General features: G+C 37.7%; 1 protein-coding gene across 6 annotated transcripts in view; it reads left to right on the top strand.

Moving 5' to 3' along the window:
* Window positions 1–15,564, top strand: part of KIAA0232 (KIAA0232 ortholog) — a 64,001-nt gene that overhangs the window by 35,866 nt on the left and 12,571 nt on the right. For 5 of the 6 annotated variants that reach the window (XM_074541713.1, XM_074541710.1, XM_074541708.1 and 2 more), the window contains 3 exons: window positions 8,716–8,782; window positions 10,127–10,208; window positions 11,469–14,766. In XM_074541713.1, the coding sequence (XP_074397814.1) occupies window positions 8,716–8,782; window positions 10,127–10,208; window positions 11,469–14,766 (3,447 nt within the window). Of the gene's footprint in view, window positions 1–8,715; window positions 8,783–10,126; window positions 10,209–11,468; window positions 14,767–15,564 lie in introns of those variants that run through there. The other variant, XM_074541714.1, reaches the window with a different exon arrangement.

The raw sequence follows: 15,564 nt of genomic DNA, 5'->3' as shown, positions 1-15,564 counted from the left end.
GTATCTTTGAGACTCAGAAATTTATTAAAAACAAATAAGAGTTTAGAAATTCATGTGTGTTACTTTTTACAAGGTAGATACTGGGAGTAAGGTTGGAATTAGAGCTTACTTGTGGAGACTGATACATGTAAGACTTTTCAATAAGTGCATTTCCTGGTAATAATACTGAAATTACTTATGTGTCCATTGGTTACAAATCCAAGCTTAATTAGCTTGTACCTGACTACTTTTCTGCTAAAATTGGCATTGTTCAATAGAGCGAGCAGGTCTCCTCTGTGGTGTTGCAGTTCGGTCACCAAACACCTGCAGTGTGCCCCGTGAAGCTGCACCCCAAGATGGTGCCAGAGTTTCAGTTCAACCAGTTGCTGTGACTTTTTGCTGAAATGTGGGAGGGCTTTTTAAGAATGAGCAAAGGAGACAATTCCTGTGATCTTACTTTCTGCACAGATGAAACCAGTGCTCCAAGACTCTCCTTCTCCCTGTGTAGGGGCCACTTTACCTAAGCTGGTCCTCAGCACATCCTGAGTCAATCGTAGTGTCCAGTGCTGCTGATGTCCCAAGGCCTGCCATAAGAGGGTTCAGGCAGTGTGGTCCATTCTGAACTAACCACGCTCTCAAAATCTGCTAACATGAAACAGTGTAGAACGTGTTAAAGCAAGAGCTAGTCTTGGTTGGTGGATTCCGTGATGAATTTTGAAAGAGAACTACTCTAATATATTTGACAAGAACACACAGTGCCTTCCATCCCACTGTTCTAAGAAATTACTGCTTGGATATAACATAGAAACATAATTGGTGAAACTTTGTAACTGTAATTTATTTGAAGTTCCTCAGGTGTGGCATGCTAACAGCACAGAGCATTGGCTTTGCTTACTTTGAGTCATGAGGGGGGAATATAACTTTTCTGATACTTGTGTTATCATATGGGGCCACGTAGAGGAACAAGTGTGGCTCTATTGAACGTTTCTGTTAAAAATTTAAAATTATAATTTTATTCTCAAATGTGCCTTGCTTTCAGAGTTGAGATGTGTCTAAAATAACATTTTTGTTGAAATTTTCTTAGTGTTTGTCATCTTTCTTACTTGAAGTGCAGAACTGTCAAACTTTCATAGCATCATAGAATCCTAGAATGGTTTGGTTTGGAAGGAACCTTAAAGATCATCTCATTCCAACCTCCTGCCATGGGCAGGGACACCTCCCACTAGACCAGTTGGTTTGGAGCCCCATCCAACCTGGCCTTCAACATTTGCAGAGGTGGAGCATGCATGCAGTTATTGCAGTTCTGCACATAAATCTTCTTTGATGAAATAATCTGCTAGTCCAGGCCAAATGAATAAATTGGCTGTGATTGCACATGAGCATGTTTTTATTGATGGGTTACTTTGGCCAGCTATTGCTGCCTCCAGAGATTGTGGTATCTGTGTGACATTTGGCCTAGGTCACTGTTGCATAATCTGCCTTACACTTTGCAGTAGTGATAAAGAACTGAGAAAAATGGACTTCTGGAATATGTAGCAAGGGAACAGTCTTTCTTTTCTTCTTAAGTAGAATGGCACCTTAAGTAGATGATTTAAAATTAATTTTAATCAGTGATTTATTCCTGCTGTTCCCTGCTTCTTTAATGTAAGCCAATATTAACTAGATAATACACACAGACCACTACACTGGGATATCAGAGAATCAGGTTATAAACATCAGGTGTTTTCTTGAGTGATTTAAATTGCACATTTTTGTATAACTAGAAGTGACATGAATGAGAGTGGTAATGTAAAGATACGGGACATCACAAGAATTAATCAAGTTGTGTAAAATCCATCTTAACAAATCAGAAAAGTGAAGTGCATGTTGAAAATTTGAATTTATAAAAGCAAAAAAATGAAGTTAAGATTCCAAAAGAGCCTTGATGATTCTTGAAGCATATATGCTGACTAGCTCAGTAGTTAGCATTTCTGTGTGTCTGATTGTTCAGAGTCTTTTACTGGAAAATGCCAAAGCACTTCCTTCACAAAGACAATGAATATTGTCTTTCCTTTGAGTTGTGTCCAGTTGCCCTTATTGAAAGGGATATACTAGCAGTTTCCAGAACTTGCAGCGTTATTTAGAAAAGAATTTTAAAAATAACTTTCGATGCCATATAGGAAATGAAAGTAATTTGTCTTGCCAAGGTAGCCATCACAGAATAGATTAATTACAATAAATCAATTTGTTTTGCTTTATGACTATGGCACTAAATAGATACTCAAAATACCACATATCTGATTTCTCTTGTTACTGAAGCCTCTTTGCTGTCAGTAATAGTAACATTCATTGAAGTTGATAAAACTTATTATTCCAATTTTTGTATGCATTTTCGCAATATAGAAAAGGTACATATTGAAGTGGAGAAATTCCTTGTGGGAGCTTAGTCTACACAAAAGTGGCTTAATAAGCATTATTTCAAATAGTACAGATGACTATCTTGGAGGCTGAAAGTGTGTGTTCAGCGTGATTAAACGTTATTTCACCTTGTATGTGCTTCCAATGAAAATGGGAACAAACTGGGGCAAAGCAGATCTGTCCTCACACAGCTTCTCTGCTAAGCCTGGGACAGAAGCAAAGTTGGCATATGCATTTCTTGGAGGGAGGAGCAGCACAGTCTTTTAGGCACAAAGGAGTGGCCAGGAAAATGCCAGAGGAGTTGGTTACAGAGCTCCCCTGAATAATGCCCTGTGTTCCCTCACAGAGCAGTGTTATTAGATTATCATTTTCCTTAATGCAGAACAATCATTTTCACCAAAAATTTGAGCTGGGGGTTCATTATGAATTCTTACCCTACACACAAGCAAACTTGAACAAATTTGGCAGAGCACCTGCTGGGGAAAATTCAAGTGTCCTTTCTGCAATTCATTTGATGCAGAAAAGAGCCTTTGCATAATTGGTGGGAACACACTTTATGAGTTTCTCCCATTTCATTGATGATACAGATAAGAGCGTTTTAGGATGGGCAAGCTGAAGTACTGTGATTAAGTGAAATCTCAGCAGCACTGCTTACAAGGATAGCAAGTCTGTTGTGGCTTTGAAGTCAGTATGTTTGTTTATATGTGATGAATAATAATCAGGAAGAATAGTTTCTAGTCAGGAATTATCCTTTCTTGGGGGGATAACTTCTATTTCAGTGTAGCCTGCTATGGGAGGGATCTCAAAGAATTAAGTTTTAAATAACAGAAATCAGATTAGCTGCTCTAGTAACCTACATTTAGGGATAGCATGTTCATTTGAAGTTAATTTGAACTGGCAGATGATCTCTTTTATCTAGAATTAGTAAATAACATGTGCTATTTATTATCTCTCTCTCTTAGAAGGTGTTGTGTGAAGTGGTGAATCATAGCTCTGAAATCTGAGCCTGATTCTAGTTATGTGCTAGATATGTAATTTACCTTTCTTAATGTTGTTTTAATACCAAAGACACAATTAAGAGAGCTGTAGGGAAGTATTTTTATTTCCTTGTTGAAGATTGATTGCTGTCTTATTTCTTAAAATAGCTTGGATTTTTGTGATATTAGCTCAGTTTGCTTGGAAATTGATATTCTGAGGTCACACACTGATTGAAGATTACTTTGGATCAAGTATTCATGAGCCCCAAAAAAAGATGTTAATAAATAGAATCTGTTTTTCTGACTGGTCCAATATCTTTGTTGTAAATCATTATGTATTCAAGTGAGCAGATAAAGATTTGTGTTCTTACTTCTAAAGGGTCAAAAAAGTTGTACATACTCTTAAATGTTTCCTAGTGTCATCCACCTTATTATGATGGGAAAACTTCCATAATGCAAGCTGGAATCTTATTTTATTCCTTTGATCTGGTTGAACACCCCAGAGAAGCTACTGTTTTAATGGATTGATTTATTTATTCATTCATATAGTGCTGATCTTGGGCCAAGATTTTTTTTAGTCTTTTTTTAGTCTGTATTGAGCACCTCTTTTCAGAGTAGTTGTAATCAGATGAATTATACTCTGCCAGAATGTTAAAAAATTAAAACCTAGACTTCTAACTTTCTCTCATCATCCTACAAAATGTAGAAATAGATGTGTGGTTGCAGTGAATCACATTTTGTGCCTTACTCAGTTCACGTGGCTTAACAGCTGATTCATATAGGAAAGCTGTTTAATCCTGCACTTGGTGACAGGAGACATGCCAAGAAACAGTCCTGGTTCAATCACAGTGCCATCTTCTCTGGAGAGCCTATGGACTGTTAAATCAATGATTTGAAAGTATGAATATATTGATATACTCTCATTTCTAGATTGCTTGAACTTGTATTTTGTGAAAGGAGTGTCAGTGTTCTCTAGGTTATCCTCTTTCAGCAGGAGTTTGGAGTAGATGATCTCCAGAGGTACTTTCCAACCTAAACAAATTCTGTATGTTTGGGAAAAGGAAATGAGGATTTGTTTTGAAAGTGTAAGCTAGAAAGCTCTCAAAAGCCTAATAGCAAATGAGTGGTTATTTTAGTTGTTCAAGTAAAAGGAATTGTAATGCTTTCACTTTTCAAAAAGATGGAAGAGGGGCAAGGACCTTTCCCCATACCTTACAGGACTGAAGTAACAAACCATATTTAGTAAATATTTGCACTGCACAGTTCAAAGCTTCTGGAGGAAGCTTTTAACTTATGTTAGACTAGAGGTAAAAAAACTGAACATGCCAAAAAACCTAAAGCCAAACAGCATCTCCCTAAAACAACACTTCCCTTTGAGTTGTATAATCTGATGGAATTTTTCAGTTACTATGTCTATATTAATAATCTGTCAGATGTGGAAAATCTCCTTCTAACTACTGGCTATCAGAAATTTGTTTTCCTTTGTTTTGTCCTGAAGGCTTGGCTACTGCATATGTGCAGAGCTGCAGGAAAAAGTGTATGTGTGCCTGGCCTTTTTTTGCTGGAAACATGAAACCCATAACCCGATGATATTTCTGGGTGATGGGAAGAGGTGAAAGCTCAGTGAAAATGAAATATTTTGTTGAACAATCCCCTTCTCAGTTCCATAGTATAGCTATGTGAAATAATAGTGGTGCTGTTTGTGATCAAATTCAGGAAAAACTTCTGAAATTTTCTGGATGGTGACTGTCCTGTGCTTGTTTGCTATATTCAGAAGTAACCTGCTAGCAGAGGTGAATATCAGTTAAGAATTCATCAGAAATGATTTGTCAAGCATTTGAGAGGAGCTAATGTTTCACAGCTTCTTACTCCAAACTGTGAACACATAGGAGCCAGTGCCTGCTGTTAATATAGGAAACAGTTTTTAGTGAATTTCAGTTTGGTGCACATAATATAGGATTTCTCCATGGTTCATGATAAACTGAACATTTTAAATATATAACAACTACATTCAGAAGTAACTATGCTTACAGATTTAATATCTTCTGGGGGCATTTTCTGCTGCTATACAGATGTGTCAGTGTACATACAAAAGCAATTGGACTGCTTTAGGCTAATGAGTTACCACTTGTCATTTCTGACTGCTCTACTTCCAAAGCAGAGTAGTGTGTTCAAAAGGTCTTTGATTTAATATTTGACATTATATAAATCTATGTGCTTGTGTGTTTAGGGAAAAAAAAATCCAACCTCAAAAAAAGTCAGAAGTACCAAACATATTTACAAATTTGTATAAAAATTTATGTGAGCTTTACTCTTCTGTTTTCCTTTTTTTTTTTATTTTTTTAAATTGGTCCTATTCTTCATTATTGGTCTTCATTCTTCATTAGAACTGCATTAATTAGGCTCTGAATAGGGTCATGGTGGTCAGTAAGGAAGACAGTGGTTATTGGAGTCCTGTAACTCCAGCAGTCAGATTGACTGTTCTTGTTCATGCTGGGTGAGTTCAGAAGCTTAATTTATCTGTTAGCACCATCACTCCTATGCCAGTAACATAACACCTATCCTTTATGTAATCCTTCCCTTGCTGCAGCCAGCTGATAAAAAGCCAAAAAGAACAACTTTTAGTGAAACTGGATGTATATTAAAGTAGGAGAAGGAAAGAGAAATATGTTAAAAACAGTAGAAGAGAATAAAATGGGTTTAGGTGTGCAAGAAATATTGCCATGCAAAATGAAAAATATTAATTAAAAAATCATGCACTGTCCTTTGTAATTTGAATGAGAGAAATAGGTTGGTAGAAATCTGGGCCAGACGATTTTGAGATTTAAGCCTTTCATGATGGAATTAAAAAAGCAATCGTAATTGGGCACTAAAACTTCCATATTTCAAAATATTTTAAGATGCTCCAGTATTTGTACTGTATGGGGACTGTCTTTAAATTTGAACATAAGCAAAGTAATTCAAGCAGATCCCCTGGCTTTGTTCGCTAGCTGTGTCCTATTGAACCAAGCCAGTGCCTGGAACTTGTTACTTTCAGGCCATGGGGTTGTTACAGCTACAGCGCATTAAGGTAAACAAGAAATAAAGTAACTAAATCTCATATTCTGAGAACACCAGTGTCACACATGAAATAACTGCCGTGGCATGTGTTAGGTTACGTCTGCAGCACGTTTTCATGTGCTGCAGCGGGGAGTTGAGCAGGGGTCTCTGGAGCCCTGGCGTTGTGCTCAGTGGGTCCCACCCCCGTTTTTTTCAAGCGAGCGCTGTCTCCTTCAGCGCCGGGCAGGACAGCGGGCGGTGTCAGCTGACTCCAGTATTAGTTTCATGGTCCAGGAGGAAATGAAACGTTTGATTCCAAAAGTTTTCGCTTCTTCGGTGTAATGGTAAGAATATTGTTACTGGTTTGGGGCATTTTTTTAGCATGATGTTATATTCAGTTAAGGAGGTGAATCTGTATTCCTTGGAGTGTTTGCTACAGGTGTCTGTTCGATTAGACAGTTTGGGGAGCTCAGGAAAACCAAGGCCAGCTCCTCCTCTGTTGACCTTTTTTGAGGGAGGAAGGGGGAGTCAAGAGTGGTAAGGGCATAAAGTGACAAATTATTACAACTACATAGCTTTGTTCATATTACTGTCCTGCTTGGTTCTTGCTGAATGATTAAATTTGTACTGGTAAATTTACTGATATAGAAGATGCCTTCTGAAGTTTGATATTGCTAAGTCATCCTCAATTAAGTATGCGGTATAAAGGTTTATATTTAGCACTTCAGTGCAGCAATACAATTGGGAATAGAACATTGCTTTCTTTCTCACTTGGCTGCAGATAATTAAAGTTTAGAGTTAGCATATAAATCATTGCTTCAGTGTATGATTTTTCAAGTGTGTTTTTCTGACAGTGAATTCAACAAGCTAGTCTGACTGAATAAATGATATTCTCTTTTTCATAGTACTTACTTGTGCTTTAGCGACATATATTCATATTTCTCAGCAATTTCTGGACAGCAATCAGGAGAGATGAGAAACTCTTATATCTTGGAAAAATGAAATCTTTATACCACCAGGGTGACACAGCAAGTCAAACTCTTTTCTGTGCATTTCTGTAACTTGATATTTGATTGGCGTTGCCTTTGGAGAGAAAACATCCCATAACTATATGCACAATAAGACCATGTTAAATTCAGAAGATGAGATAATTTTCTCGGGGGTTTGTGTAAATTTATCCAAGTATAATGGGAACTGGACTTCCAACAATGGAGTTGATACTGAGGAAACTGTGCACAGGATAGAAGAAGCTGCATGGTCTTCCCTCATTACCACTCCCAGCTGTAGGATGACATGCAGGGGACCTCTGGGATCTCCTTCACTAATTCCAGTTTGCTGTGTTTAGCTGTGATTCCAGCTCTGTTTGCTGTTATGGAAAGTGTGAAGTGCAATCTCTGAGCACAATTCCTGAGCATTGAATGATGACAATACAAATACCCACACAGTACCCACCTCACCTAGTTTTTCCTCCAGCAGGAAGGGTCATTTCAGGCTCTAAGTTACTATTTAGTATTTAACTGACTGGAATTCAAATTTTATTCCATTGGAATGACATGGGGTTTTCCTCTGTGGGTAATATATTGGACTATTTTGTGTGTATGTTTGTTATTTAGAGGAATAAAAGAGGAAAAATAGAGACTTACAGGAATATGAAGATGTTTATTTTTCCCTCTTCTGTCCTGTGTTGTTAATAACACAATGTTTAAAAAGAAAAAAATGCCTGGTCCTTTTAAATTGGCAAGTCTATGGGAGGGTTTTGCATACAGATGCTGTGGAAGCATTTCCTCTCCCTTTCTGTCACATATGTGGGTACGCCTTCCTACTGTTCTCATTTCCACCTTCATGCCTGATTTTCTGTATCCTTTTAACAGTCCCATTCCCACAGGTATAAACTGTGCAGCCAGAAGGATCAGGCCTAGCTTTTTGAAATGAATCTTAGTGATCAGTGGGTCACTGAACTTCTGTGCTGAGACTCCTGGCTAAATCTGCAGCAATACCATGCACTAAATGTGACATGCTGTGTTTGCACAGCTTTGGATATCCAATGGTGCAACAATGTGACCTGTAGTTTGAAACCTCTGTGTGAATGTATCTTCATGTTCCATGGAATCATTTTGACCTCTAACTAATGTATTTATAGGATTGGATTTATTCTAGGAATAATGTTTGTTGATTTTTTCATATGTAGTTACTGTGCAAAAAGAACAGTATGTCTGCTGACATGTTTACTGTATTGGTATATTTCTATGACATTAAAATTTTAGTAAGTTATGTTTTCTGTTTTTCTTTTCTTTTTTCCCCACGTGGTTTTGTTGTCATGCAGAGCTCTGGGATTGAAACGTTAGTGGAGGAGCTTTGCTCCAAACTGAAAGACCTTCAGAGTAAGCAAGGTGAGGAAAAAATGTTTAAACTTCTGAGGCCATGTATTGTATTTATCAGCTCTGCAACATTCTGAGACAGGGGTGGGTGTGGGGGAGTAGGCTGCTTTTCAGTAGCTTTTAGTACAGGCCATGCAATTTTAAAATACATTTGAATAATTTCATTCAAATAATTTAGGCAATTTTGTATTGCTATGCTTTATTTACTAAGAAATAGCCAGTCACAAATGGAGCTTTCTTCATTAAAAGCTATAACTATTCATATCCAGCTGTGCCTGCATTTTTAGTAAATATTCCAAATTCAGCATCTCCCCTTTCTACCAAAAGTAATGAAAATAAGGTAGGCTTGATTCTATTCCTTTTGTGTATTGGTGCTTGCAAAGAGCAGGTTTGCCTCAAAATAATTATGTGGAAACGATTTGTGTGAAAAATATCCAAATAACCACCACTACTTAAAATTTCTGGGCTATAGGGGAATGATAATGGGCACTTTATGATGTCAAGCTCAGGGGAGAGGGAACATAATGTAAAGTTGTATTGTCTCTAGTGAAAGGTCATCACACCTAAATGTTTACTCAGGCACACAGCAGGAGCCTTGGACAGTTAGAGTAAAATTAATATGCTTATTATGTAGTATAAGTAGCTGTAAATAAGAGAAACATTTACCTGCTTAAAGCATGGTTTTAGCTGTTTCTATTCCATGTTTTTGTTTTTAAACTGTAATCCTTAGCTCTTAGTATTTCATAATGCTGTGAATTTCTTCTTGAACCAATGTGATATTGAGCATTTATTTTGGAAAATATAAAATAAAAAAATAGTATGTCTCTTTTTTTTATTTTAAACATTGGAATATAAAGAATTAGAAAATATTCAGTCACCTCTCACACAGGAAATATGCCTTTACATCCACTCAAAGCTCAAAAATTACTGCTAGGATATTTCCTTTTAGTGAAATGCATGAGAAGTGTGTGGCCATTAGTAAAAACATTTAGTTAAACAGTTGATTTTTAAGAAATATTTTTTGTGTCTGTAGCAATGCAAGAATGAGATAAGGATTTGGACATGGAACAATTAAACATTCAGCAGGAATCTTCCCAGTGGGGGCATTGCTAGCCATGAGGTTGCATGGAACTGCTGGCTGGTCATGTTTGGTCAGATTTGCAGGACTGGACAAGTGTGAAAAACTTGAATCTTGGGTGGTAATTCATAATTTCTTAATGTTATTTACAGTGTTGTATGGAAATTTTACTGCTATTATGGTTATACATCCTGGTGCTTTTTGTTAAATACTGTTATAAAGTACACAGTCTTTTTTGGATTTTTCTGTTAAGCATTTGGAATTTTCTTCCAAAACAGAGGAGAAGATTCACAAAAAGTTAGAAGGCTCTTTGACTCCTGAGACTGATTTATCCCCCACAGCAAAGGATCAAGTAGAAATGTATGCATTTTTTTTATTATTATTATCTTAGATGCTTTTCTCTTTTTATTCACATATTTTAACACAGTGAAGTTAATTCAGTGGGGAATCTGGAGTTTTGTGGATATTAAGAAATACATTTCTTGTCAAGCCATCTTCTTTTGTTAATCTTGTATATTTAAATATAAGCATTTGGTATCATGGGCTAGTTTAATTTCTGTCAAAGCCCAGACTGCTTTCATTTGACTATATACAGAATTCAAACCATACTTTATTTTAGTTTCCTGAAGACTAAATCAACCAGACAAAAACCTTTAAAACAACATTAATTTACATGTAGATTTACAAGGAGGGAATAGTTTGTTTCCTGGACTCAGATCTCGCTGTCTTCTATTGCAGAAATGGCAAACAAACTCTTATAACCTTTAAACTCTTGATAGCCAAAGTGATCTCCTAGTTAGCAAGTACCTGAGTCCAGTGTCACTGAACTACCCAAGAGTTTTGTCATTGACCTCTCTTGGAGATACAACTGCTTCTGTGTCTCTTAATAGTAGCAACAGCCTGGTAGAAGTGTTACTAAATGGATGATCTGTCTACAGGGAACTGATTGTGCTAATGTGCATTTCATTCAACTTACTTCTAACAATTTTAAATAAGTTTTCCTTGAAGTATATGTGATTCAGTAAAAAGCTCTCTACTACCAAACATATAGTACTATAAATGTTGCAGAAAACCATAGTTTAATCTTGTACCTCTTGCATAAAGCTATTAAGTGTCTTAAACGACTCAAAACCTACTCTTTCTTAATAGCTTTTTCTTAAAAACTGGATGATCAAACTATGTAGAACGTAACAGATAGTGTCTCATTTCATAAACGAAAATTTTAAAAACTGAAATTCAGGACTGATATAACTGAAATTCAGGACTTTTTCATCTAAATCAAACATTTAAGAGGACTGTAGTGAATTACCACATTATCTAATAAACCTGGAGCCACTGTTGTAAGCATCTAAGATTTCTCTCTACAGTGATGTTTGGTGGGCTCTGAAAAGGGAATTGTTTTACTTGTATGCAGTATATTTCTAAACATATATTAATATAAGCACTTTTAAAGCTCATTTTAATTTTCCTTTTGATATCATTCAAATAGTGCAGTGAGTGGCATGTGCATATGTAATGCAAACTAGATTTTTAGCAATTAGACTGGTAGTGTTTTGCTGTGGTTTTTTAATACTTATCTGAAGCTCTACAATCCAAATGTCCCTTTTGTTTTGCTTTCAGGTACTATGAAGCATTTCCTCCTCTTTCTGAAAAGCCAGTTTGCCTGCAGGAAATTATGACTGTATGGAATAAATCCAAAGTATGCTCTTACTCTAGCTCCTCATCTTCATCCACTGTTCCACCAACTAGCACGGATACATCTTCTCCAAAGGACTGCAATAGTGAAAGTGAAGTAACTAAAGACCGAAGTAATAAAGTATCTGCCACTGTACAGGAAAGAACCCAGCAGAAGAAGAGTAAAAACGAGAAAGAAAACAAGTTCAGTAACAACACCGTTGAGGAGAAGCCTGTTTTGTACAAAAAGCAAGTCCGACATAAATCTGAAGGGAAGATGCGTCCCCGCTCCTGGTCATCAGGATCCAGTGAGGCTGGCTCAAGTTCTAGCGGTAATCAAGGTGAATACAAGGCATCCATGAAATGTATTAAAGTAAGACACAAAACAAGAGAGGTTCGGAGTAAAAAAGGGCGGAATGGGCAGAGCAGGCTGTCAGTGAAATCTGGTGAAAAGGTTGATAGAAAAGTTCACAGCGGAAGCAGCAGCAGCAGCAGCAGCGGGTCCATCAAACAACTGTGCAAAAGAGGTAAAAGGCCATTAAAAGAAATTGGAAGAAAAGAAGCTGGCGGTAGTGATGGAAAAGATTTGTATTTAGACAGTAGAAACGAAAAGGAATATAAAGAAGAGCCCTTGTGGTACACTGAGCCGATTACGGAGTACTTTGTTCCTCTTAGCAGAAAAAGCAAGCTGGAGACTACGTACCGCAACAGAGAAGATATATGTGGAGTAACATCAGAGGCTGTAGAAGAGTTGTCTGAATCAGTGCATGGTCTTTGTATTAGCAACAATAATACTCATAAAACATACCTCGCAGCAGGTACTTTCATCGATGGTCACTTTGTAGAAATGCCTGCAGTTCTAAATGAGGATATTGACCTCACTGGGACCTCAATATGTTCTCAACCAGAGGACGACAAGTATTTAGATGATGTTCATCTGTCAGAACTAACGCACTTCTATGAAGTGGATATTGATCAATCCATGTTGGATCCTGGTGCCTCAGATACGATGCAAGGGGAGAGTCGGATTTTAAATATGATTCGACAGAAGAGTAAAGAAAAAACTGATTTTGAGGCAGAATGTTGCATAGTGTTAGATGGAATGGAGTTGCAAGGGGAAAGTGCAATATGGACTGATTCGACCAGCTCTGTTGGTGCTGAAGGGTGGTTCTTGCAAGATCTTAGTAATTTAGCTCAATTTTGGGAGTGCTGTTCATCTTCTAGTTCTGGTGATGCAGATGGGGAAAGTTTTGGAGGAGATTCTCCGATCAGATTCTCCCCCATCCTAGACAGCACAATGCTTAATTCACACGTGCTTGCTGGCAACCAAGAGCTCTTTTCAGATATTAATGAAGGGTCTGGTATAAACTCTTGTTTTTCAGTGTTTGAAGTGCAATGCAGTAACTCTGTTTTACCATTTTCTTTTGAAACACTCAACTTGGGAAATGAAAATGCAGATTCTAGTAGCACTGCTAATATTCTTGGGAAAACACAGTCTAGATTGCTAATATGGACCAAAAATAGTGCCTTTGATGAAAATGAACACTGTTCTAATCTTTCAACAAGAACCTGTAGTCCATGGTCACACTCGGAAGAAACACGTTCAGACAATGAGACTATAAATATTCCATATGAAGAATCCACGCAATTTAATGCAGAAGATATTAATTATGTAGTTCCTAGAGTGTCTTCAAATTATGTAGATGAAGAAATTCTAGATTTTCTGCCAGAAGAAACCTGCCAGCAACAAGCTAGAAGTTTAGGAGAAATGCCCACTTTGATTTTCAAAAAGAAATCTAAGCTAGAATCTGTCTGTGGTATTCAGCTAGAACAAAAAGCAGAAAGTAAAGACTATGAAACTACACAAGGGTGTAGGGAAAGCAGTCCACATGGAGATGGCTACAGCTCAGGGGTTATTAAAGATATTTGGACAAATATGACAGACAGAAATTCTGCAGCCATGGTAGAAATAGAAGGAATAGAAGATGAATTGTTTTCAACTGATGTAAATAACTATTGCTGCTGTTTGGATACAGAAGCAAAAGTTGAAACCCTCCAGGAACCCAATAAAGCAGTGCAAAGATCAGAGTATCACCTTTGGGAAGGTCAAAAGGAGAATGTAGAGAAGAGAGCCTTTGTGTCAAATGATTTATCAAAAGTAGATGGTGGTGACTATACCACACCATCAAAACCCTGGGATGTTAACCAGGATAAAGAAAACTCATTTATACTTGGTGGTGTGTATGGGGAGCTCAAAACATTTAACAGTGATGGAGAATGGGCAGTGGTGCCACCTGGTCACTCAAAGGGGAGCTTACTGCAGTGTGCAGCTTCTGATGTGGTGACAATAGCTGGCACAGATGTTTTTATGACTCCAGGTAATAGCTTTGCCCCTGGGCACAGGCAATTATGGAGGCCGTTTGTGTCATTTGAACAGAACGAGCAATCCAAGAGTGGAGATAATGGATTAAATAAGGGTTTTTCTTTTATCTTCCATGAAGACTTACTGGGAGCTTGTGGGAACTTTCAAGTTGAAGAACCGGGGCTTGAATACTCATTCTCTTCCTTTGACCTGAACAATCCATTTTCACAAGTTCTTCATGTAGAGTGTTCGTTTGAGCCAGAAGGAATTGCATCCTTCAGCCCTAGTTTTAAACCTAAGTCGATTCTGTGCTCTGATTCAGACAGTGAGGTTTTACACCCCAGGATATGTGGTGTGGATCGAACGCAGTACAGGGCTATACGGATTTCTCCCAGGACTCACTTTCGCCCAATTTCTGCATCTGAACTTTCTCCAGGTGGTGGAAGCGAGTCAGAATTTGAGTCGGAAAAAGATGAGGGGGGTATTGCTGTCCCTCCCCAGGTAGATGTATTTGAGGATCCGCAAGCAGATCTCAAACCTCTGGAAGAAGATGCAGAAAAAGAAGGGCATTATTACGGAAAATCAGAGCTTGAATCTGGAAAATTCCTTCCCAGATTAAAAAAGTCTGGAATGGAGAAGAGTGCACAGACATCATTGGATTCCCAAGAAGAGTCGGCCGGCATGTTGCCAGTAGGAAACCAAGATCCCTGTTTAGAATGCAGTATGAAAGAATCTCTAGAAGGGATAGTGGTGGAGAGCTCCAAAGTAAACTGCAGAATAGTGGAGCCACGTGAGGAGACTGGCAGGTTTTGCAGTTGTAAAGCAGGGTGTCATTTCCCCACGTATGAGGATAATCCTGTTTCTTCAGGAGAGCATGAAGAGGTATGTGGATATATAAAATTACAGAATTTGCAGCTGGCAGCTGATAACCAGCAGTTTGTCATGTGACAGTTCAGTTTAAATGTTTGTGATTGTATAGATCTTTAGAAAATACAGTTTTGTAGAGAAACTGGAGGTTCCATCTGAACATAAGAATAAACTTGCTAATTGTAAGGGTGACCGAGTGCTGGCACTGGTTGCCCAGGAAGGCTGTAGAGTCTCCATCCTTGGAGATTTCAAAAGACATCTGGACCAGGTCCTGGGCAGCCTGCTCTACTGGGCCCAGCTTGAGCAGAGGGAGTTGGATGTGATGACCTCCAGAGTTCCTTTTGAACCTCAGTCGTTCTGTGATTCTGTGAAAAATTAGCCATCTTCAGGTATTTTGGTGTCATCTTGCATACCTTTAAAAATATATGCATGTGTACACTCATGTGACTTTAAAAATCTGTTTACCTTAGGTTTTTAGGTTATCTGATTTACATATAAAATGTTAAAATGTGCATAAATTTTGAGTAATGAAATATTACTGATTTTGACTCAAACATATTTTAAAATTCTGAAGAAAAAGTTCTGAAGTCAGTCTTTTCAATATAGAAGTATACTCCAAGTAGAAGAATTTGGAGTTGAACTACTGGATGTAAACTTCAGCAAAGAAAGACTTGTAAAAAGGCTTAATTGTCAGCATAGAGCCAAAAAGAAATAAAATGTGGATGCAAAATATCCCTCACTACCACAGTACCATAAGAAAGACTCAGCATAACTGTGGGTTAAGCTCAGAGGTTTTTTTCTGACAATAGTAGC

This window comes from Zonotrichia albicollis, chromosome 5, assembly GCF_047830755.1.
Source record: "Zonotrichia albicollis isolate bZonAlb1 chromosome 5, bZonAlb1.hap1, whole genome shotgun sequence".
Lineage (NCBI taxonomy): Eukaryota > Metazoa > Chordata > Aves > Passeriformes > Passerellidae > Zonotrichia > Zonotrichia albicollis.
Note: the sequence above shows the minus strand (reverse complement) of the source record. Positions and strands in the feature narration are given on the sequence as shown.